The sequence below is a fragment of the Prunus avium genome, chromosome 3, assembly GCF_965620075.1.
Source record: "Prunus avium chromosome 3, drPruAviu1.hap1.1, whole genome shotgun sequence".
Lineage (NCBI taxonomy): Eukaryota > Viridiplantae > Streptophyta > Magnoliopsida > Rosales > Rosaceae > Prunus > Prunus avium.
The window spans coordinates 9,264,782-9,291,251 of NC_142286.1; the positions used below are offsets into that span (position 1 = coordinate 9,264,782).

The following is a 26,470-nucleotide window of genomic DNA, read 5'->3' on the forward strand; positions in this document are numbered from 1 at the left end:
TTCCGAAAGGGATTAATAATTCACATGTTTTTTTATCCCATCTCATTGTACTCGTTTATTTCTTCTTGAACTATCTAATAGGTATAGTACATATTTGATGCACCTCAGTACTGGTAAAACACATATTGGATGCACCTCAATGCCAGTTATACTAGGTATTTTAAAAAATTAACATTATGACAAAAACATTCCATCAAATAATTTTGGAAAACTCAATATATAAATTTATAGCTAAAAGGTACGTATATGCTACCAATTTAATAAAGCTACGAATATAGAATTCTAAAAAGGCTTTTTATCACAAATGGTCCTTCACGTTTACGAAATTATCACGAATGGTCCTTTAGGTTTTTTTGTGACACTAATAGTCCTTAACGTTTGGGATTTTTATCACAAATGGTCCCTGCCGTTATAAATTCTGTTAAGTGTGACGTGGAAGATAAGTGGAGCCCACATGTCCAATCACATTGTGACATGTGGATAAAAAATAATTAAATAATTTTTTATTTATTTCAAGTTTTCATTTTTGTGGGGAATTGGTAAAAAAGTACCAGGTTGTAATTTATTCATCTCTAGTTGATGCAAATGGATTTGAAAGAAAAGATTTTGATAGTGATATAAATGATGAATCAGAAGCAATCTTAATGTGAGATTTTGCTATGTGTAGGGTTTTTGGTATCTGATAGAATGGCCTTCGATCTGAAAGCAGAGTTATCCAAGGAAGCTTTCTTTAATCTAAAGGTCTGGGAAGTAATTGGAATAGCTGTTGCATTATTTATCATAATTATCCTCTCTGTGTTATCAATGTGCCTTACTTCACGTAAGAAATTAAGGAAAGCTAGGGACAAGATTCCCCTTAGTCAAATCCCAACCGTCTCAAAATAAATTAAGGAAGTTCGAGTTCAGCAAATATCTGCAAGTGAATTTGCTCCTCGTGATGGAATTCTTCTCACCATTCACGACAAATCCAGTGACAAAGAATCAGACAAGATCATACTCCATTTGGGTACGGGAAAATCGGAAAATGGAGAGAATAGCAGTCAGTCAGGTTCATTTAATCGATTAGAAAACGATGGTGGCCTGTACCAATCTGGAGAAGAAGGGAGTTCCAGCACAGTTATAGTGTATAAGGCTTCTTCATCGTATCCAATAACTGCCCCGTCTCCTCTAGTTGGCCTGCCTGAATTCTCTCACTTGAGTTGGGGACACTAGTTTACATTGAGGGACCTTGAGGTGGCAGTGGGAAAGAAAAAAACAGAGGGAGAAGGAGAGGACAGGTAGAAGAGATGGAGAGCAAAGGGTGGAGATCGAGGGCAGAGGGGGAGAGAGACGGAGTAAGGAAAGGGATGAAAAGTTGCAGAAAAAAAAATTGGAATTTTTGCTAAAAAATTATTTAATTATTTCTTATCCACATGTCACAATGTGATTGGACATGTGGGCTCCACTTATCTTCTACGTCACACTTAACAGAATTTATAACGGCAAGGACCATTTGTGATAAAAAGCCCAAATGTTAAGGACCATTAGTGTCACAAAAAAACCTAAAGGACCATTCGTGATAATTTCATAAACATGAAGGACCATTTGTGATAAAAAGCCTTCTAAAAAATATAGTTTCAATATGTATATAGCTGAAATTTGAATTAAATAGGTTTTCAATCTGTGAGCCATGAAATCATCATTTAAATTGAATGTCATAAGCTTGATTGAAGGAGAAAATTGATATTTGACAGCGGAGGAGAACGTGAGCTTAATGTTGAGAATGAGAACAAGAAAGCAAAGAACTCACACGCAAGAACTGGATTGAATGACTTGTTATTGAACAGTAACCTTTGGCTATTATATAGCCTTACAAGAACTAACAAACAGCTGAAATACAGCCCACGATTCACACTAACAGAAACGTGGTAACGTGCATAAGGAAAGAGTCAAAGCAGTAAAACAAGTCTCCCTACATAGTAGGGACTTATTCAAAACAGAAAACAAACCTAAATATCTAAGAATCCTATAGTAATAAGGACTCCCAAACCCGTCATTCCCTCCCTTAAACTAACTGCCATCAAGCATTTAGTTTACATCAGCAATCTCACAAACTCCCAACAGACTCCGAAGCTTCTGGAAAGCATTAACCTTTAGTGGTTTGGTCATTACATCTGCCACTTGATCATCACTCCCACAATGAACCAAAGCAATCGAACGCTCCTTTGTAAGATTCCTCAAGAAGTGGTACCTTACATCGATATATTTGCTGCGACCATGCATCACAGGATTCTTTGAAAGCTTAATGGTTGAGCTATTATCACACTTGATAATAGTACAGACCTCATCAATGTGCCTGAGCTCCTTCAATATCCTTTTCATCCAAATTGCTTGACACGCACACACTGCAGCTGCTACAAACTCAGCTTCCGTAGTAGATAGTGTAACAATTGGCTGTTTTTTTGAACTCCATGACACAGCACAAGAACTCAGCAAGAACACATAGCCACTTGTACTCTTCCCATCTTCCATATCTCATGCATAATCGCTATCCGTGAAAGCAAGCAATTTACCATCTCCACCTCTCTTGTAATGAATGTTGTAATTCACAGTCCCCTTTAGATATCGAAGAGCTCTCTTTGCAGCATGTAGATGAAGCTCAGTTGGTTTCGCCATATACCTGCTTATGAGGCTGGTGACGAACATCATGTCTGGTCTCGTGGCGGTAAGATACATCAAGCTTCCCACCAATTGCTTGAAGTACGTCTCATCCACAGTGATCCTATCTTCATCTTTACTGATCTTGAAGCCTGGAACAATTGGACTATTGACCTCATTGTTGTCCAGCATCCCAAATCTTTTTAGAACTTCCAGTGCATACCTTTTTTGACATATAAAGATACCAACTGCTCTTTGAAGTACTTCGATGCCAAGGAAAAATCTCATGCTTCCCAAATCAGACATACCAAATTCTCTTAACATAGAACTCTTGAATTCATACATCATATCCTCATTATCACCAGTAAAAATTAAATCATCAACATAGATACTTACAATGATAATCTTTCCTTCTCTGTTCCTCTTTGTAAACAAAGTTTGCTCACTGTCACACCTCTGGAAGCCTTCATTGATGAAATGTGCTTCGATTCGACTAAACCAAGCTCGTGGAGCTTGTTTTAATCCGTACAAAGCCTTGTGTAGCTTGTAGACCAAATGCTCCTTGCCTTTCTTCTCGTAACCCCTTGGTTGCTCAACGTAAACATTTTCACTTAGCTCTCCATGAAGGAATGCTGACTTGACATCCAACTGAAAAATCTTCCAACCATTTTGTGCTGCCAAAGCAATGATTGTTCTCACCGTGTCCATTCTTGCCACTGGTGCAAAGACCTCTGTGTAGTCTATGCCATGCTTCTATGAGTAGCCTTTGGCTACCAAGCGTGCCTTATGCTTGTCAATCTCCCCATGCTCATTGTACTTGGTCTTGTAAACCCACTTGACACCGATCTTTTTAGCTCCAGCAGGCAGCTCAGTTAATGTCCATGTCTTGTTCTTTTCAATGGAGTTGATCTCACTATCCATAGCTTGTCTCCACTTCACATTCCTCACTGCTTCTTCAAAATGAAAAGGATCTTCAGTTGCCACAACTTGTGCCATATGTGCTTCATCTTCACTCAAGCCTTCTCCACTAACATAATCGTTCAAATAAGGAGGAGGACGTCTCACTCTCCCTTCATTCTCACCAGGCCCATTAGAATTTCCTGCTTCTCTACCCCGTGCGTCTTCACTGCCCTCACTCTCACTTATTTCCCCTCCATCACCATTGCCATCTTCACCTCTATTTTCACTCACCCTTTCTTCACCCTCATTGTTTTCTTCATTCTCTCCCCACTCCAGATTTAACAAGATTTGCGCCTCAAAATTCACTCCCCAATCCCACTGTTTTTCTTTCTCAAAAATAACATCTCTACTCACAACAATTCTTCTAGCTATAGGATCAAACAATCTATACCCCTTGGACTCCTCACTAACTCCCAGTAAAACACAAGGAAAACTTTTATTATCTAATTTACCACTTCTTGCATCTAGAATGTGAACATGAGCTAGGCATCCAAAAACACGAAAATGCTCAACTGAGGGCTTTTCTCCACTCCACGCTTCTTGTGGTGTGACATTCTTCACTGCCAATGTCGGGCACCTATTTAGAACATAGAAGGTCCAATTCACAGCCTCCGGCCAAAATGTTTTTGGAATCTTCTTATCAGACAGCATGGAACGGACCATATTCATCACGGTTCGATTTTTCCTCTCCGCTACGTGATCGGTTCATAATTGTATATCATTTTGTACCCTTCTAGCTTATGATTTGGTTATGTTTTTGAGTTAAACTTGTGCTTTTAATCCTTTTTGTGTTTATCTTTCAGTTCATTGAGCTTTAGGTAATAATGATGGCTTTGGATAGTAAATGATGCAATCCATGCATGTTAGGGCCTAATTTGGATGAATGGATGAAGAGCTTAAAGACAAACTCAATTTTGGCTACAGTCCCCTACCAGCCCAGTTTCGTAGGTCATATTGCAAGCTTTGTTTCAGCAACCTACATAGCTCGGATGAGGCCACATTCTTCATGAAAGTTGTTCCAATGGGTGTATACTATAACATATCCGAAATTCAGCCCCATTGGATAATTGTGGAGTCTGTTACCTAGCAAACACAGAGCCATGCTCAGGATGGATTTTATCAGCGCGCAAAATGAGTTAGCAATTTGTTTTGGCCTTAACTTCCTCCTCCGACCTTGGATTGGCCCAAATGATATATGGCTGGAAAGAAGACATTCTGAACTTCAAGTTTGAGTGCTTAAAGTCTTAATCTGCTTAAGGGAAGCCCAATTCGTAAGCCCTTGAAGTTGCTGGTCATGCTGACCTCAGGATGAGCTATTATTTCTGGTTGGAAGCTTGGTCATGGTGACATGAAGATGAGCTAGGGCTGCTGGTGGGATTTATTAGTGAAGTGCATCAACCATTTCAGATTTTATAAAACAAGTGTTGTATGCATTAGTGAAGTGCATCAACCATTTCAGATTTTATAAAACAAGTGTTGTATGCATTAGCCATACTTAATTCAGATTTTCAGCTTCCTTAGGCCTATATATAGTGAGGTTTCCCAAGCTTGTAAACACACCCCAAGGGGGGGAGCTCTCAAACACTTCTCTAGAGCTCCCTTCCCTTCTCTCCCTCAAATTCTCTTAGTTTCTCTTTCTAGTTTTCAATTGTTGTAATGAAATCTTTTGTGTTGAAATTTTCCTTAAGTTTTTCTTAGTTCCACTTTACTTTTCATTATGTAAATTCTTTTCTTTAGTCTCAAGTTTGATTAGTTTCCAAGTTTCAATTATGGTTCATGTTCTTATTCATTATGCTTATAAGTTAATATGCTAGTTTGAATGATTGATCACCATTAAGGCTTGCATGTTAGCTATCTTGGTTTGAATTAAGAGTATACACCATGCTTTAATTCGAATTGAACTATGAATAGGAAGAGTATGTATGGACATTCGACAACAGGGATTAGATACATGCTTGGTTGTTTAAATTGTTCTTCTATGCTTAATGGGTTCCTAATGCTTAATTTTAGGTTAGACAACAAATGATCAAATTAGGGAATTAGGAACACAAGGTTATGACCACACACCATGGCTTAATCATACATTAGCTAGAATCAATCCGTTAATCTAATTGAACTTGGGAACTTATCTGCTTGAGTTAGTTATTTTCTTTCTTCATTGTTTTATTTATTTCCCTTCTTTTTCATTTCTGTTTTGTGTAGGGAAAATGAATTGAATCATTCAATCACCAATCCTCGTGGGATCGACATCGCACTTACATACGCTATACTACCGAACGGCTCGTGCACTTGCGAGTATCACAAGTTGAGGATGCAGCTGAATCCATTTTGGTGCAGCTGTATCTACGCAACAAGTTTTTGGCGCCGTTGCCGGGGATTGGCAACATAGTTTGGTTCTATTTCTTTTCCCTACTTGTTTTATTTTTATTTTTCATTTTCATGTTTTTCTAGACATTTTCAAGTTTTAAAGTTAATGACGTTAATGGACAAGTTGTGTTTGTAGTCCAACAGAAAAGGACAATTGCCCAACAAGCAATAGAACTGGGTTTAAGTCCCAGCTTACACAACCCATTGGTGCTTGTTGCTTTGAAGCATGGAATTGGATGTGTGTTGATTTTCCTTTTCATTTTAGTTTTTATTTCCTAATCCTTTTAATTCCATTTCAAGTTTGTGTGTTTGTTTTAGCAATTTATGATAGCTTAATAAAAATGGAGAGAGATGGCAACCTCAATCATAAGAATGGGAAGTGTGGAGCAATGGGAGAAGTCGCGACCTCCAAGTGCATCACATTCGACCTAATCGCTTCAAGGGGGAGCATTTCAATCCTTTCTCTTCTTTGAATTATGTTTATTTCCGTCATTGTTTTTACCTTTTGGTCCACGCTGAGTTCTTTGTTTTTCTGTGCTGAATCCAACCATATAAAGAACGTGAAATTTGGACTTACGGTTGGAAAGTTATAGCCTAAAAACTGAACACAGGTCGAAGCTGAAAAACAGAGAAACGAATCTGTCCAAATGGTGATAAACGGGTGATAGAAAGTGCTGTTTGTGTTTTTCTTTGGTTTATTGGTTTGTTTCTTTTAGTACAACAATTTATGTTGTTTGTTTGAATTTGTTTAGAGTACTTAGTTCATTTTCGTTTATGGTTTGTTGTTCCATTTTATCTTAATTTGTTTTTGTTTCTTATCTTAAAAATTTTAAAAAGATTTTTCATATGAGCTGACTTATGGTAACTCCAGTGAGCACTTCCGTCAATACAGTGTCTAGGAGTTCTATAGGCGACACCTTCGGTGTCTAAGAAGTTTGGGTTTTAAGCGGGACCATTGTGACCCCTCCAACCTTCCCGGATCCCCTGGCTGTGTTTTCTGAGGCCCTTAACTGGTCATCCGTGAGTTGCTTGTATATTCGTGTGTTTTTAAATTAAGTTTATTTTTATTTTCTTTGTTTTCTTTTCTGTTGAGTCTTTGTTTTTGATTTGTTTTTGTTTTTGTTTCGTTAAGTTAGTTTATGTTTTTATTTACGTGGTTTGGTTGGTTAGTTTATTTCTGAGTGTTAAAACACATTTTTATTTCAAACATTGCATAAAAAAAAAAAAAACAACAACAAAACAACAAAAACAAAATAAAAACAAAAACAATAAAAAACAAAAACAAAAACAAAAAAAGAAATATTCTTCATCTTCTTCATCATCATGGCTTGCCTCTATTTTCTCGCACTTGTAGAATCTGCAGCAGCTCCACATGGTCCTCATTTTTTCTTTGCAGTGCTTCCACGTGCTGATTGGCACAGTAGAGCCGCTTCTGCAAGTCCGCCACCATAGCCTTCAAGGAAGCTATTTCCTCGCTCATCGCGGCACACTCCCTTGTCCTCGCTAGTAGGCGCATGCCCAAATTGGTAGCGGAGACCGCGTGGAGCACAGTTAAATTGTGGGACTCCTCTACCGCTGCCTTGTCAGACCTCTGTGCCACATGCAGATGATCTGTCGGAGTGAGCTTGCTGCTAATCATGCCTCCTAGCAGCACTGCTCTGTTCGGCAGTGCCTCAGAAAAGTTCGGTATTGCCTCAGCAAAGTTTGAGGCCGTACCGTGATGATATGTGGAGTTTGGGAAGACACGGTTTGGAGGAACCCTTATCTGGGCATTCGGAGGTGCAAGGGACAGCTCAAGGTCGAGATCATCAAGGTGAGTGCATGAGGATGCCATTTTTTTGTTTCTGGATTTTTTGATGTTTTTCCTTGAGTTTGCAGGAAGAAATGCTGGGTATCATCCGCTTGTAGAGGCGTGCTTTAAATAGACATATGCTGATGAAGGTGCCAACACCATTTCGGATTTCCCGGGCATGCTCGACCTAATCGCTTCAAGGGGGAGCACCTTTACTTTCACTTTACTTTTCTTTTTTCCGTGTTTTCTGGTGTTTTATTGTTTTGCCCGTTACTTTCATTTTCTGGAGCTTTGTGTTTTTGCCTTTCCCTTTCGGCTATCATCTTTATTTTATTTTAGTTAGGGAACTGTGCTTCCATTTCCGGTTGTCGTCTTCGTTTGATTTAAGTTTGGAAAGTGTGCTTTCTTTTCCGTTTTCTTTTTCCTTCTGCAAATTTACTCTTTTATTTCCAAAACAAAATAAAGACAAAAACAACCAAAAAAATAAAATAAATTAAAATGAAAACATCAATAATGCAGTAGAAGTCATTTCTTCACAGTGCTCGGTGTCTCGACCATTGGAGCTTTGAGTTTGGCCCTCTGGCTGTCCTCTTCCTGGGCTTCATGCACAATCTCTTGGGGCTCACCACTTGAGCTCCCAAAGATCGCAATCTTAGCTTGAGCGTAACTACTCTCACGATCTGCTTGCTTGCGTTTACCCGGTCGGTCTAGGTCTTCCAGCTGTTTTCGCATGTCGCGAGAGTACAACTCTACCATCTTTGATAGGTTTCTATTCTCGTCCCGCAATACTTCTAGCTGGTGTCGATTCACCTCCACTATCCTTGACCTCTCCCTTTTCAAGCTTTTTATAGCAGTCTGACACTCTTCAACCATACTTCGCTCCGCCGCCAACTGAGCTTTAAGCACCTCTACCTCATGGGACTTCGCAAGTAGGCGATGACCCAAACTTGCGACACATGCTGTACTCTGCACGCTCAGTGCCAGGGCATCACTCGTGACCTGGTTGTCATCCCTTGTCCTGAACACATGTATATCTTTGGGAGTCACTAAATTTCTGCCAACTCCAATGGCAACATCGTTGTCCAGGAGTATTGAGTCATTGACAATCACATGCCCCCGTGAGGAGGCAAAGTAGGGCATCCATACTGGTGCTGCTGCTTGGCCTCGTGTTTGAGTCGGTGGAGCTAGGTTGAGATCCAACGAAAAGGGGTAGGAAGAGGCCATTTGATTTCTCACTTCTTATCTTCTTTCTTTCTTTTCTCTTTTGTGTGTTTCTGAGTTTGTGTTTTTTACCCTTTCTTTTTTTTACCTTTTATAGACTTAGTTTTTGCTAACCCTAGCCATTGCGGTTCTGAGTTCTGTGCGGCCCTTACGGCTTATCTCTATATGTCGCCGCACCCGTTTCCCAACCCCCTTAATTGCATTTTCACCTTTCACCACCTTCAAGTGAAAAAGTCGTCGTGCCTTCCTACGAGTCTAATAATTCTAGCTTGGGGGATGTGAAAGCGGCCTCTGCACGCCGACACGTCCCTCACCTATTTTCCCCGTGACTTCCCAGGAACCAAGGCATCAAGGACCACACTTTTTCTGTTTCGTAAATACCCGCCTTCGCACTCCCAATTCACGTTTCATTAAATTAAAATAAATAAATAAAAAATAAATTAATAATAACATGTGGGCTTCGGACTTCATTGTGGGCTTCGGGTTTTCACCGTTGTTAGGTTTCAAAGTGTGTTAACTTCTTTTGGGTTGGGCTTTCAATCGTTTGGGTTTTGGTTTGTGTAAGACTGTTTGTTTTCTGTTTCGAGTGTTTTACTGTTTCGTTTTTTTATTTTTATTTTTTTTGTTTGTTTGTAATTTTTATTTTGTAATTATTTTATTTCAATTCATGTGTGTTTTGTGATTTTATATTTACTTTAGTACCTTTCATTTCTTGTTATGACATTGCTTGTTCCTAATTTTTAAACATTGAGGACAATGTTCATATCTAGGTTTGGGGGTATTGGAGTTTACCAAGTAAATTTAGTTTCTCTTATTAAAAAAAAATATATATATTTCTTGCTTGTTTTTTTTTTCTTTTTCTATATTTTGAGTCTTGTTTTGTTTTGAGTCACTTTCCGAACACATTTGATGAGATTGTGATAAATGTTTGCATGACTTAAATGAAAATTGAATTTTATTTATTTATTTATTTTTTTTTATTTTTTTTTGTTCCTTGTAAATTCTTCTTGTAAAATAAAAATAATAAAATAATTCATTAATTAATTAATTTGGCATCGTTCTAGCATGATATGTTCGAAACCTTCTTTGCACTTGCCATTTGTTTCATAATTTTCCAATTAAAGGATTTGCATGACCCAAAGAATTGTATCAAGGATAAATTAGACTTATATAACCATATAATGTGAGCTTTTGAGCCTTGTGCTTCATTTCATGAGTGTTATACACATACTCTTATTTTCTTGTCATCAAAGTTGTTGTTTGATCTCATTATTCATTGATTTGGTTGAACACTTAAAAGTCATTCATTCTTATGCAATTTGATTTCATGACATTTAAAGAAATGATATTAAGGCCTTCTTTGGATCGTTTGTGCCTTTCAAGCTAACCTTATGCATGCTTAAGCATGATTCTCCATTGTTAACCATTTTGAGCCTACATGTAAACCTTTTCTTTCATTTTACCAATTATATTTCCTCGCCTTAGCCCGAAAAACAAATATTTACCTTTCTAAGGAACTCATGAGCTCTAATTCGGATGTGTTTTTCATGCTAAGTTTGGGAAGGGATATTACATAGAAGAAAAAAAGAAAAAAAGAAAATCACACAATTGGTGAAAGAAAAGAAAAGAAAAAAGTTATGATTAAATGGTAGTTGAATGAAATTTTGTTTTTGGGTTTCACTGGTGTTTGGAAAGGAGTTTAAATCATTGTAAATGAAGGTATAAGGAGTTTTGATCATGTAAAAGAAAAAAAATCTAATCGTGATGATTCGAAGTCTTGTAAACAATTTTTTTTATGCTCTTACATTGTGAGTTCCTTGGACTTTGTATTATCCATACCTTTCATTTCTCACTCACCTTACACCCTTGGCCCCATTACAACCTATAATAAAGACCTAAATTGATCTTAAATGTCATGTGGTTGAATTGCATTCATTTTTCTACTTTTAAGTGTTTGGCCTCCTTCTTGAGATCATATTAATGCAAGTTCTTCATCTTCCTATTTTTGAGTTAAGTACCTTATGATTTAACTCTAATCCCATGTCTATAACTGAGTGTTGCATTGTAGCCCTCTTATGAGTGATTCATTTGTGAGAGGACAACTTTGGTGAGATTTGAAGTTGCATTATGATTTTTGAAATTGTGTGGAAACTAAGATTGGGGAATTTGTTGCATTTGGCTATCACACTACTACACTTTGAGCATATTATGTTTTGAACTTTGCCGCTTTGTGAATAATGTCTAAAATTGAGCTTTTATTGTCAAAACGTTTAAGTCATGTGCATGAGTCATTTCTCTTCACAAAATGTTCGGAAAGATTGTTTTGAGTTTTTATTTTGATTTTGTTTTTTTTGTTTTTTGTGTTTTGTGTTTTGTTTTTATTTTTATGTTTGTTTTTGGTTTTGGTTTTGCTTAAGAACTAACAAATCTAATAAGTTTTCTAACCATTTTGTTTTGTAGAGTTAGAAAAACGTTTGTGGGTATCGTAACTGTTAAACCCTCAGGAGACACAACTCCTCCTACTAGGGATGCCTAGAGGTTTAAAGGCTTGTTGCATTAGCTCAATGCAATCGAGTTACCTACGAAAGTGGTCTAGTTAACTTCTTGTTTTGTTTTTAACTTTGTTTTGTGTTGTTTTGCTCGAGGACTAGCAAAATCTAGGTTTGGGGGTATTTGATCGGTTCATAATTGTATATCATTTTGTACCCTTCTAGCTTATGATTTGGTTATGTTTTTGAGTTAAACTTGTGCTTTTAATCCTTTTTGTGTTTATCTTTCAGTTCATTGAGCTTTAGGTAATAATGATGGCTTTGGATAGTAAATGATGCAATCCATGCATGTTAGGGCCTAATTTGGATGAATGGATGAAGAGCTTAAAGACAAACTCAATTTTGGCTACAGTCCCCTGCCAGCCCAGTTTCGTAGGTCATATTGCAAGCTTTGTTTCAGCAACCTACATAGCTCGGATGAGGCCACATTCTTCATGAAAGTTGTTCCAATGGGTGTATACTATAACATATCCGAAATTCAGCCCCATTGGATAATTGTGGAGTCTGTTACCTAGCAAACACAGATCCATGCTCAGGATGGATTTTATCAGCGCGCAAAATGAGTTAGCAATTTGTTTTGGCCTTAACTTCCTCCTCCGACCTTGGATTGGCCCAAATGATATATGGCTGGAAAGAAGACATTCTGAACTTCAAGTTTGAGTGCTTAAAGTCTTAATCTGCTTAAGGGAAGCCCAATTCGTAAGCCCTTGAAGTTGCTGGTCATGCTGACCTCAGGATGAGCTATTATTTCTGGTTGGAAGCTTGGTCATGGTGACATGAAGATGAGCTAGGGCTGCTGGTGGGATTTATTAGTGAAGTGCATCAACCATTTCAGATTTTATAAAACAAGTGTTGTATGCATTAGCCATACTTAATTCAGATTTTCAGCTTCCTTAGGCCTATATATAGTGAGGTTTCCCAAGCTTGTAAACACACCTCAAGGGGGGGAGCTCTCAAACACTTCTCTAGAGCTCCCTTCCCTTCTCTCCCTCAAATTCTCTTAGTTTCTCTTTCTAGTTTTCAATTGTTGTAATGAAATCTTTTGTGTTGAAATTTTCCTTAAGTTTTTCTTAGTTCCACTTTACTTTTCATTATGTAAATTCTTTTCTTTAGTCTCAAGTTTGATTAGTTTCCAAGTTTCAATTATGGTTCATGTTCTTATTCATTATGCTTATAAGTTAATATGCTAGTTTGAATGATTGATCACCATTAAGGCTTGCATGTTAGCTATCTTGGTTTGAATTAAGAGTATACACCATGCTTTAATTCGAATTGAACTATGAATAGGAAGAGTATGTATGGACATTCGACAACAGGGATTAGATACATGCTTGGTTGTTTAAATTGTTCTTCTATGCTTAATGGGTTCCTAATGCTTAATTTTAGGTTAGACAACAAATGATCAAATTAGGGAATTAGGAACACAAGGTTATGACCACACACCATGGCTTAATAATACATTAGCTAGAATCAATCCGTTAATCTAATTGAACTTGGGAACTTATCTGCTTGAGTTAGTTATTTTCTTTCTTCATTATTTTATTTATTTCCCTTCTTTTTCGTTTCTGTTTTGTGTAGGGAAAATGAATTGAATCATTCAATCACCAATCCTCGTGGGATCGACCTCGCACTTACATACGCTATACTACCGAACGGCTCGTGCACTTGCGAGTATCACAAGTTGAGGATGCAGCTGAATCCATTTTGGTGCAGCTGTATCTACGCAACACTACGCCATTTTGCTGTGGTGTATATGTTGTGGTTAATTGTCTCTTGATTCCACTTCGTTTGCAAAAATCATCGAAGTCATTTGAAGTGAATTCGCCCCCTCTATCTGTCCGCAGGCATTTGACAAACAGTCCTATCTCTTTCTACACCATCTTTTTGAAAAGCTTGAAGCAATCCAGTGCCTCACACTTTGTTGTCAACAGATACACCCATGATTTACGACTATAATCATCAATAAAACATAATGTGTACCTTTTGCCACTATTGGATATAGGGGAAATAGGTCCACAAATGTCTGCATGAATGAGCTCCAGCGGCTGATTTGCTCTCCATGTACTTATCTTCGGTATGTCATCTCAGTGCTGTTTACCATAAATGCAATCCGTGCATGTTGTGTTTGAAGCTTGAAACTGAGGAAGCCCACGAATCAAGATCGCTAGTGTCGTTTCATTACTTGATCTTGACCGTAGATTAAACGCTTTGCTCAAAATTTCACCCAGCTGACTTGGTTGAATGATAGTTGATGATGATATTTTATTTATTTGGTAATTGAAGGGATAAAAAAACACAAAAAAAAAGAAGAAAACAGCCTAAGTGCCTATTTGACATTGCTTATTTGGGTTGATAAGTGATTTTAAAAAAAATTTGGAAAGCCCAGTTCGTTTGGTAAACTATGAAAAAATCACTTATTGTTAAAAATTGTTGTGAGAGAAAGCTAGATCGGAGAGCCCAGAGCCCGCCACGTGGCTTCTAGCCGTTGGCAGAAATTAGCACGGAAGTTTAAATATTTTTTAGAACGGTAAAATTTTAAACCCGGGCACTAGCGTTAACCATGACGTTAGCAGCCCTCAGGCTAGAGCACAGCCTTGTTTTGCATTCAGATGGGCCCGATTTTGTGGGACCCACCAGCTGCCCAGACAGCTTCAATCTGCTAGAAGACGAATTTGGGGCTTGGACCCCCTCCTGCCGTGGCACGAGCTCAACGTTGGAACAACTTTAAAAAAGAGGAGAAAAACTTTCCTGGTACGGTGGTGTCAAGTCAGCATTACAGCTCAGTATCCCTAGCCAATGAAATGCTGTAGGTGTGAATCTTTTTTTATTTCCTTTCCCTCCTCCCTTACCGCTCTCCCTAGCCCGCAATCCTCCTTGATTTTTTCTCCTTTCCCTTACCTGCCATTCCTTCCGGCCTGCAACCCTCCTCCTCCTCCTTTTTTAATTTTTTAATTTTTCTGGTTTTTTACTTCTATTTACATCTTACCTTGCGTTCTCCTTGGCCTGCAACCCTCGTTTTTTTTTTTTTTTTTTCTGGTCTAAAACCTCAACACTCCCCTCCCTTTTTAATCTCAATTCTTAAGTCTCTCTTCCAACTCACAGGGCTGATAAACTGTAAAATTTCAACGGTAGGTGAACTCTCAGCTAATTGAGAATAGGGAAGAAAGCTACAAAAACAAAACCAATTTCAAGAGTGAATCATTACCCATCAAAATGAACCAAAAAAAATACAAACATAATAAATATGAGGAGAGAACAGGGATGGCCAACACAATCAAAACGCAGGAGCAACAGTTTGACAGATAATATTTTGTATTTTACTTTTAAGCTTAGGGTTTTTGTTTTTGGGTTACAAAAAGCTTTGGGTTTTACAACCCAAATTTGTATTCCACAACAAAAGAGGAGAGTGGCAGAGGTATTGCTGAGGAGGTAGAAGAGCTTGGTCTGGACGGAGGAGAGAGAGAATTTAAAGGGGGAGGAGGTTGAAAGTTCAGACGAGAACAAAGGAAAAAATAAAACAATCAAGGAGGAGTATTGTGCGACAGGGAGAGTGGAAAGGAAATAAAAATGATTCACAGCTGGCAGCATTTCATTGGCTAGGGATCCTGAGCTGTAATGCTGACCTGACACCAAAGAGAAGAGGGTTCATGTTTGGTACAGAGCTGATATTCTCAGTCTCAGGTCCCATCTAATGCTTGGCCCGTTGTTTCAAGAATACCCTTGATGTAAGCACGGACTCAAACCACGAACTATTTTCTTTTTTTCTTACAATCATTACAAAAATACCCTTGATGTACAGAGGAAAAAGACCATTCGACGGCAGTCTTTATTTGACAGTGCTATAGAGCATCTTCAACACGTAAAAGGAAAATAAACATAATTCTCTACTTCAACAAAAGTGGCATGTTGCCTATCTATGTACTTCATCGAAAAAGTTTGTAGCCTAAAAGAGACTAGTTAATACAACAAGGTTTAGTTGTATGGGTTCTAACAAATGGTAACAAAACCCATAACGAGAATATGTAAATTTTACCGCATTAAATGATTTCTCTCGTGGACTCTTGGAGGATGAAAATGCTTATATTACTGGGCAAACAAAGTTCTACTCCGGTGGAGACGCTCTCAAGTGGTGGAGGATTTTTAAGTCGTAACCATTATGTGTGTTTTTAGGGACTCCAAAGAAATTTAATGTAACATTTGTTTTATGTCGGTATAGAAACCTTGTAACACGACCAGCAAAGATAAGTTGCCCGCTGTCCACGATGCCCCAAAAAGTGGGGCTCCACCAATCAATCAGAGTGGGTTATGGAAGAATTAATACAACTACAAAGTACGTTCAGACTTACGGATATTGCACATGGGACTCTGGTGTACCCGCGCATACACAAATTTGTCCTTTCTCAGTCGCTCTAAGTATATAGATGTTACAACGTCAGTATACAGAGACGTGCTTTGCCTTCTTCACTGCAAAGAAGGTTAGACAAGTAGTTTGGTTTGGATTTGGAGGTGAGGTGAGGCCCAGCAAAAGATGGCGGTGGTCAACGTGAGCGTGAGGGAGTCAACGTTGGTGAAGCCAGCGGAGGAGACGCCGAGGCGGGTGCTGTGGATGACCAACTTGGACCTGGTGATTTTGGGCAACCACACGCCAAGCGTCTACTTCTACAGGCAGAACCAAAACGTTGTGCACGGTCATCATAACAACTTCTTCGACCCGCAGGTGCTCAAGCAGGCGCTCAGCAAGGCCCTTGTGCCTTTCTACCCGTTGGCAGGGCGCCTGGGGAAGGACCGCAACGGCCGCAGCGAGATTGACTGCAATGCTGAGGGCGCGCTGTTTGTCGTGGCGGAGACAGGCTCCACCATCGACGATTTCGGGGACTTTGCGCCGACTCTCGAGTTCCGGAAGCTCATCCCAGCCGTTGATTATTCAACAAGGATATCAACTTATCCCCTCTTGGTGTTGCAGGTATGTTTAAGATCGCTAGTGTCGTTTCATTACTTGATCTTGACCGTAGATTAAACGCTTCGCTCAACATTTCACCCAGCTGACTTGGTTGAATGATAGTTAATGATGAAAATTTTTTTATTTTATTTACTTGGTAATTGAAGGGATAAAAAAACACACAAAAAGGAAGAAAACAGCCTAAGTGTCCGTTTGACATTGCTTATTTGGGTTGATAAATGATTTTTAAAAAAAATTTTGGGAAGCCCAACCCGTTTGGTAAACTATAAGAAAATCACTTATTGTTAAAAATTGTTGTGACAGAAAGTTTTAAGGGAAAGCCAGGGATGGATCTAGGATTTGAAAATAGAGTGGGCTAAATTTATCTTAAATACAAATCTAAAAAACTTGAAGGTATGAGTTAATTTCATTGAATTATGAATTTTAAGGTCAATGAGCAATTACATGATAAACTTCTCCATGAAAGGAAAAGAATTGAAAGCATTTATTATCCATTACAAAGAAGAAAAAAAAAAATATGAACCATTTAAATCCATCCAAGCCAACTTAGAAAATAAAAATGAGAAGAAGTATAGCCAAAATTTATTATAGAAAAAAATTGAATTGACATTTTATGCACACTAGAAAAGGTAAAGGTTTTTTTTTTAACAGAAAAAAGTAAAAGATGTTCTCTACGAATGTGTGTTTTATGAAAAAGGTTGAGTAATAAATAATAATTAACTAAAGAAAAAAAAAATTTATGTGGATGGGACCACTAGGATGGGTTGTGTGGAGGAGGTGTGCTTTGGTGGGATGAGTATTAATATTGTACTATAAAATATCAAGTCGCCCCAGCTATAGCCCATGTTAGCACGTGTTTTAATTTTTTGATTATGCGGGAATCAGTTTCGAAGAGGCTCTAAGTTTAATGATTATGCGAGAATCATTTTTTGATTATTTGGGAATTAGTAGAAACAACACTTTTAACAAAAAGTTTACCAAACGCCTAACTGCTTTCTCTCACAGTTCATTTCTCTCAAAGCAATCTAACAGTGATTATTTTCACAGCACAGCAATGCCAAATTCGCCTTAAGCATGTGGTGCCACACTTTATCATGATATGATATTTGTATTTATTAATTGATAATAAACAATAGATTGGAAAAAATATTAACTACGCCCACAGCCTATATTAATATACGTGGTGAATTAATACGTGGAAAAATATTAACTATGTCTCACCTAAAGTTGCTAAGAGATGAGAGAAAGCTATTGTATTAGGTAATTCCTAAAATATATATTTCGGAACAATTATTGCCTAATTTTCACCACATAGGCGGTAGCTGTACGACCACATAAAATGAACAATAGCTGAGAAATATTAAAAAAAATATTGTCGACCCATTCGAGCATGTACGACATTTTAATATCCAGGTAATTATAATGGCACGATAAGCTAACAGAGTTTAATTCAGTAAAAAAGAGTCTAGTATGTGGATGTGAGAAATCCTCCTCCCCACAAAAATGGTCTGTACGATATAATACGGTAAATTTGGGCTCAAGCAAAAAAACTGTGATTAGATGGGATCCATGTACTTCCACAATATCAACTGGCTGATTTTGTTTGCAGATGTCAAATCCATGTACTTCAACTATCTTTGGTTACGAAAATCCTTTAGTACTTCTGGAAACTAATCCTTTAGTCAAATCCATGTACTGGCGAAAAGTTTTGATTCTAAGCATGATTCTCCATTTTTCTATTTATGGGTAATTAAAGAAAGAAGTGTTTTTTGTTTTTCTGTTTTTATCGGTTACACCATTTTAACTGGGATTTGGACTCGGGGGTTTGAACTGGGATTCAATGGGGGGAAAGGGGAAGCCACTACCACTGTGGTGGGAACACCATGTTAACTATACAAGAAAAATGTGACATTCCAACCTGCATTCGTCCGTCTACTTGTTGCCACTTGGATGAGATTATTCTTTTAAGCTAAGTTATCGTCTTCCTGTTATATCTGAGTGGATGCATTTTCTTTTTGGTGGATTAGAGAATAGTTTTACCTCACTATACAATTCCAAGTGCTCGCCCTTTCTTTTATTTCTCTTGCTCATAATATCATCCGGTTTTACTCTGTTTATGCATCAGGTCACGTACTTCAAATGTGGTGGAGTGTCACTTGGTGTTGGCCTGGAACATCGTGTAGCAGATGGCCTTTCTGGTCTCCACTTTGTAAATACATGGTCTGATATTGCTCGAGGTCTTGACCTTACAATTCCACCATTCATTGACAGGACATTACTTCTTGCCCGAGACCCACCACAGCCTGCATTCGATCACATTGAATACCAACCTGATCCACCCATAAAAACCGGTACAAAAGCTGTAGGTGATGAGAGCGCAACGGTATCCATTTTTAGATTGACACGGGAGCAGCTCAACATCTTGAAAGCCAAGTCTAAAGAAGATGGGAACACAATCAACTATACCACATATGAGATGTTGGCAGGTCATGTTTGGAGATGTGCATCTGTGGCACGTGAACTTCCTGATGATCAAGAGACCAAACTACATATTGCAGTTGATGGAAGGTCCAGACTGCAACCCCCACTCCCACCTGGTTTCTTTGGCAATGTGGTTTTTGCAGGCGCACCAATTGCTGCAGCAGGGGATCTCAAATCGAAACCAACATGGTATGCTGCAAGCCGTATTCATGATACTGTTGTGCGTATGGACAACGATTATCTTAGATCAGCGCTGGACTATCTTGAACTTCAGCCTGACCTGTCACCCCTTGTTCGCGGAGCTCATACTTTTAGGTGCCCGAGACTTGGAATAACTAGTTGGTCTAGGCTGCCGATCTATGATGCTGATTTTGGTTGGGGTCGACCTATTTTCATGGGGCCTGGTGGAATGGGATATGAGGGGTTGGCTTTTGTGTTACCAAGTGCAACAAATGATGGAAGTTTATCAGTGGCCATTTCTCTGCAATCTCAACATATGAAATCATTCTCCAAGTTGTTGTACGAGATATAAGGAAATGAAACGTTGAACACACTTTGGGCTTCTGTGTGTGTCCTCTGAGTTCTGGGACTTTTCATTGACTCTAGCCTAGCTGATCCGAAAGCAGCTGTTTTTGAAAAGTTCAAGTGGTCTTTTGGTTAATCTATATTAGAGTATCTGTTTTAGAAACAACATAGTACTGAATAAGATTATCAGAGTATCTGTAAGGTTTGTTTATTGCTGTGGAGGACTTCTTTTTCGGAGTATCTGTAGTTTAATGTGATTCTTAATAAGATTTTCTTTCTCCATGAAACAAAAACATACTGAATCACTTTGGTTATACTTTCAGAAATTTTGGTTTAATGCAAGAGCATTTGTAGTGTTTTTATTTCTCACTGTGAAAAAGGATCAAGAGGTTCTTCTTCTGGAGACTTCAGTGTCAAGTCTGCCCATTTGCTGAATTTTCCCAAATGAGAATTCCCAGCCGTTCCTTCTTCAAATAAGTAACCAAGGAACAAAGACTTAAGAGGCATATGCATGGTTTCTGAGTGTGAGTAGTCTAGAAGGAGATCTTGTTACCCCCAACAACTTCAATACTCTCAGTTTGAATGCTGCTATGACTGGGTTGAAGCTTCTTAGGCATGACCTCCTTCTCAGTTGGGTATATCCCCTGGAATTTAGGCAGTTTTTCTGTGGCTTTCTGGATGTTATGGAGGAGGACATGCTGTAGGGCCTTTGGAAGGGAATTGCAGTTGAGGGCGTTTTTGTTCACCCATTCTCAACCCTGGGACTCAGTTCAGTTACCCTTTCTGCGTTTCCTTTGTTTGGCTTTTTATGAAGTCCATGTATGAGGACCAGTCCATTGATTTTGGAGGCACGGGGCAGAAATAAAGTTGATGCCTTTTATGTTCAACACACACTTTATTTTGAACAAAAATGAAAATAAAAGATTCCATGTTTATGTGCTAAGTTGGTTAGTTTATGTCAAGGTCTAAAATATTGATGATATCGGAAATATCGGTAGTCCAAAAACACGGAAATTTTGATAGAAATATCGGGATATTATCAATATCGATAAAAATTGAATAAAAACCACGGAAATTGTAAGAAAAACTTGGAAATTTTTATTGAAACTTTGGGAAATGTTTATTTAGTCAATTATCTATTAGTTTATCACAAAAAAAATTAGAAGGAAATACATTGCATGATGGAGTTAACTGATTTAAGTTGATTATACAACGAGCTGGCAAATACTGTGAGTGTTGAAAATATGTAGTAATTAATGAAAAAAGATTAAACACACCATAATCATTTATATATAATGATTTACTACAATATTTTACACTTTATACATTATATGGTAAGATACATGAGTGACTTAGTACCACATAGAGTTCATATGATGTTCAAATTTTTCATTATCTTCATCTTCTCTATGTGTAGAGTAAGTGTATTGTGAAGAGTAGACATCAAATGATAAATCCTCAAAATAGTTTTGCATGTAATTGTTAACATGCTACCCCCATATGGATTTGAGATTGGTTGACGTTGTCCATAAGCAAAATCATTTGAAGATTGAGTCTCGGATTCTTTCCATGAGCCGCTCGATTTCATCTCAAAAGGAAAGGTCAAAGATTCATTCTCATGTGAAAATTTGATTCTTGCAAAAAGAATTCAAAACAAAACAATATAAATATAAATATTTTAGCATATTATCACAAAAACATAAGTGATATGGTGGTTAAGGTGTTGGGGGAGTAAAATGGGAAGGGTTCAAATCCCCTTTGTGTGTTTTTTCCTCCCTTTCTCCCTTTTTCCCTTACCCCCCCCTTTTTTTTCTCCTTTTTTTTCCTTTTTTTTTTTCCCATTACATCGATATTTTCGATATTATATCGATATTACAGCAATATTATGACAAAATATTGCTGAAGTGTGAGCGAAATTATCGACATCGATATTTTCCGATATTATCGTTGATATTATCGATATTTATACGCAGGGCCGGCCCTGGGTGATTGAAGGCCCAGGGCAAAACTTTAAGAGTGTGCCCTTTATTCATAAATTATTATTTTTTTAATCAAATAATTAATTGAGTGCTGCTATTTCCATCATCTTGTCCTATTTTCCCACCCATCATATCTTTAAAATTTTAAAGACAAGTTTATCTTTTTGTAAAATAACTTATAAGGACTTATGTAACTCATCTTAAGTGTAAATCCAACATGGATGTTAACAATTTTAAAAAATTATTTTAGAATATTAAAAAAACATGAAAAACTTCATCACTTCCTTCCCAGGCTGCACCAAACAAGCCACCACCCAAACACCACCAGCCACCTAGCAACCACCATCTACCAGAAGCCGAATAGCACCCACCCACCCAGCTAGCTCTCAAGACACCTAATCCCCATCAAACCAAATTATCCATAACCCATTCTAAATAATTACCGACCCAATTTGACAAAACTCATTAACTAGTGTATTGCAATTTGCAAGTATGAGAATCGATTGAAATAGCCTTCCTCACCATTTGAGACAAAAACCAAAAGCCTGATAAGAAAATCCTTGTTTAGAGAAACATAGGGAGGAGATGCGTGCTTTGGGTGAGAGAGAGAGAGAGAGAGAGAGAGAGAGAATTCTTATGCTTGCCACCATTGGTTGGCAGACCCATAAATTTTTTAGCGGAGGTGACCCATAATTTTTTTAGCGAAGGTGGACTAAGTATGAAAAATGGTTTTTCGGAATAATCATTTTCTCAAGATAATTTTTGGCGGCTTTTATTCCTTACACATCAAATAAGAAAACTTGATTTTATGGAATTTTAGTATGAAGTATATATTGACTTAATGAGCCATCATTTTTAGCATAAATCGTATTTTGCACTAAAACCGATTTTTCATATTTTTATTTGGTAGGAATTTGATTTTCTAGTATTTTTATTTGAATCTAAATGGGGGGTACTTCCTTATTTACATTGTAAACTTAAGTAAATGGAGTAATATAAAAATAAATGAAAGTAAAAGGACAAAGACATTTACTTAAATGTTGAAAATGAAAATAAGGTAATATGTACACCAGTTGAGCATAGGGGCAATATAATGTAGCCATACCCATTACTTTTAGTTATTTTATTTTTTTATGAGTACTTATAATTTTGTTTTGCATATACATATATATATTTTTGTCTGATCATATACATATATATAAGCTAATATAAATTTTTTTTGTGCCCTTCTCAATCGTGGGCCCCGGGCGGTGGCCCTGGTTGCCCTGGCCAAGGGCCGGCCCTGTTTATACGATATGTGCATGGATACGTTCCTAAATATCCATGATTTGAAAAAACGATAATATCCTCGATATTTCGTCGATATTATCAATATTTTAGACTATGGTTTATGTAAAAGATGGCCACTATGTGAAAAATAAAGAGAAGTCCCTAAATCTTTTCAACATAAAGCTCAAAAAGCATCCGTTAGACATATAAAAGGATTTTTTTACTACTATAATTCTTGGGCTAAAATGTTTTATAGGAATCTCCATTTTTTAGGGGACTTGTGCCTTCGCCCGTCTTGCACACCTTGTGGGTGGGGCATGCCATGTATTATTCCAAACTCATTATTTTTTTTTTACTCTTTCTTAAAATTCGATCAATGTCATTCCTATCTTCTTATACCATACACAAATGTATGTATATTCTTGACGTCAATTACGTTAAAGGGTTAAGTTATCGTTGTTTGACGGCAATTTTGTCAATTACGTTAAAGCCAACTCGTCTAAACTACTATCAAATGACGGATATTTACAATTGTTTGATTTTGAAAATTACCGTCGTCCATATGACTGACAACAACTATTGAGCCTCATCTAGATACACAAGGGCTAAGCCACGCCCTCTCATTTAGTCGCACGCTTTACAAAAAATTTGGTATGAAAATACCATGACCTCCATTACTCGACCCCTGGCCTCTTTCGGTAATTTTCTTCTGCCCCAGCTCTCTGTATTATATAGGATTAAATATGTTGGTTCTCCTCCTCTTCAAATTAAAGGTAGTGGTTATAATATCTCTCTAATTAAAAATAATTTTTATTACAAATCATCCTTGAACTTTTTAACTGTCTTAATTTTAGTCCTCAAACTTTCAAATTAATAAATATGACCTCCAATATTTTGGTTCATAAATAAGTTTGGTCCATATCATCGTTTGGAGATGTGCAAGCAACGCAGGTGACTTCCCCAGCAAATATCACCAAATAATGGTGACTGTTGCCATTTTTTTTTTTTGGTAGTGCCCCCTTAATCACCAAACTATTTATTGCCACTAATGGAAGGTCAAGACTGCAACCCCCACTCCTTCCTAGTTACCTTGGTAATGCGATTTTTAAAACAACGCCAATTGTTGTCGCAGGGGATTTCCAATCAAAATGAACATGGTACGGAGCAAGCCACATTCATGATGTTTTGGTTCGTAAGGATGATCAAGGTTTTAAAATGCAAGGCGTTGAGGTGAGACGCTTTTGATCCCGTAAGGTGAAGCGTAACTCTTTCGAACATCAATTATTTTAATTTAAAAAATAAAATTATATAAAATAATTATAAATGAGTACTAATTGTCTCCTAAGCATAATAATCAAGTATTCTAGGAGGACAATTTAGGGTACTGCATGTTAGAAATATGCCGTTAAAGTCAACTAATTATTAGAGTTAAGGACATCTTTGATAAATTGATCAGGAAGTTGAGAGGAAGGACGGGACCAATAAATGTCTACATCTTACCCAAGCAAGCTGGGCCTACCCTTTCTTTTTCTAATGAATTCTCCATACATGTTCTTCACGAGCATATAGGGCAATATTAAAGTCGGTCGCTCAACTTTGAGTGGTATAACTTTTGAAAAAAAAGAAAAAAAAATCGAGTGGTATAGCAAAAGACCTATTAGTGTAATGGTTTGGAGCAAATGCTCCCTCTAGGAAAGATTTTGGGTTTGAGTCCTAGCATCCTTCTAGTGTGTGAGTGTAGTATGCTACCGCCCCTCTCAATAAAAAAAGTCCTAAAAAAAATTATGATATAAAAATGTGGTCTCCCTTATCATTACTCAATCGGATTTTGTATTAATTTCTTACCTTCTATGCTCGTATTAATTTTGTATTTGAGCCTTGATTGCTCTCAAATTGTCATCACTTTAGCCAATTTGGAAAATTGAGTTGAGAACTTGAGAGCTTTGGATCACTAGGTTCAAAATTAAATGTAAATTATTTATCTTAGAGTACTGCTACTCTTACCACATTTTGTATATCACATTCCATACCACCTTATGCAGCAGTCGAGGTGGACAACCACATCAATTAAAATTATTTCAATTTTTTATTTCTTTTAGCATTTATCAATTGACAAAAAAAAAAAAAGGAAACAGAAAAACCCAAGCAAACGTGAAAATTGGTTCTCCCCTCCTCTCCTCTTCTACAGTCACCGTCTCCTCTCGCTTTCTTCATCGGCTGGCTATCCACCTACACCATCAATTGGCACTCCACTGTCCCTCCTTTGGTTATTGGTGAGTATATATGAATTTTTTTCTATCAATTTTTTTTATTATTGGGATTTTCTATTTAGAATTACTAACGTACTCTTTTCTTTAGTTCAATTGTTGAGAAGCACGATAATGGGCACTAGAATATCAGCCATTGAATCAGAGGACACTAGCCACATCAACAACAATAGCTCAATTGATCAAGGTAATTCTTTTCATTAGTACAACAATTGGAACTTTGTTTATGATGTTGCACTCTTGAAAATTATGTTATTATGCCTTCTTTTATTTTTGGTATGCGCTCTGGTAAATTAGGTAAATTATGTAGACTTGTATATTAAATCTATGTACTAAAATTTTAGGAATGGAAAGAATCTTCTGCAAGACTAGAGAATAATCAACATGATTATGCAGTTGAAATGAATTTTAATGGGATTGAAAAGGAAAATAATGGGGATGAAACTGAAAATAATGACACTATAATGAGTGTTGAAGAAAAAGTACAAGACCCTCGAGTTGGAATGATTTTTGACAATATTGATGAGGTGATCACATATTACAAACAGTATGGGAGGCAATCGGGGTTTCAACTTTCCAGTGATAAAGAGATCATCAACAAACGGAGGCGATGGATATTTGCAATATGTCACTATTTCTTGTGCCTGAGAAGGCAAATCAAAAAGTAAGTCAAGTAATCTTCTTAAACTTTGTCCAAGAATAGAGAATGATTGCAAGGCTCAGCTTATGGCAGGTTTATTGAACGTCTTTGCACCACCATCCTTTTTAAGGTTTCTTTATGTTTGGAATAAGTCGCAGAGACTCTTTGACAGGACCCGACCCAAATTCCACTTTAGAATCTGAGCCGAACCTTGTGCATGTCCAACACCTGGCAGGTGCCGAGCACACTTGATCAAATTGTCATTCTAATTAAAATTCAAAATTCTTTTACGGTTTGACTTCTGCCGAATTTTCGGCAGAGTCTCCCTTGTTATTCGCTCATTTCCCAAAAATTTTCACATGTACAAAATGCAATTCATATGTCCACAATCGTTCAACATGCATCAAACAAATAAATTTGAATGGCCTTAGGCCTCTTTATACCAAATAAATCATTCTGCCATCTGAAACTGGTCTCAACTCTTAGAACAACATGAATACGTTATCAAGTTTCCATATAACTTAACTGAACAAATTTTCAATTCCATGATTTTCAATTTAATTCACACATTATACCGTCAATTCCTAGTGTCACATAATGTGACACATCCTCGTACTCCTGTGGTGGGTTTGAAAACCATATACCGAAACTTATCATATAATTTCCCATATTCCACAAATCCATATTTCAAATATTTTCTCAACTTTCCAAAAATCAGTTCTCAACTACCTTTGAATTTACACCACATACTGTTGAGAACTAGTGTCCATAATTCATCATTTTCAAACCACTGAGTATATATATATATATATATATATATATA

At 37.3% G+C, this 26,470-nt stretch overlaps 1 protein-coding gene across 1 annotated transcript; it reads left to right on the forward strand.

The window, feature by feature from the left end:
- The first annotated feature begins 15,956 nt into the window (after window positions 1-15,956).
- On the forward strand, window positions 15,957-19,834 carry LOC110773710 (shikimate O-hydroxycinnamoyltransferase-like). The gene is made up of 2 exons (XM_021978234.2): window positions 15,957-16,489; window positions 18,612-19,834. Exons 1-2 carry the CDS (start codon window positions 16,055-16,057, stop codon window positions 19,497-19,499), a joined length of 1,323 nt encoding a protein of 440 aa, XP_021833926.1. The 5' UTR covers window positions 15,957-16,054; the 3' UTR covers window positions 19,500-19,834.
- The last annotated feature ends 6,636 nt before the right edge of the window (window positions 19,835-26,470 follow it).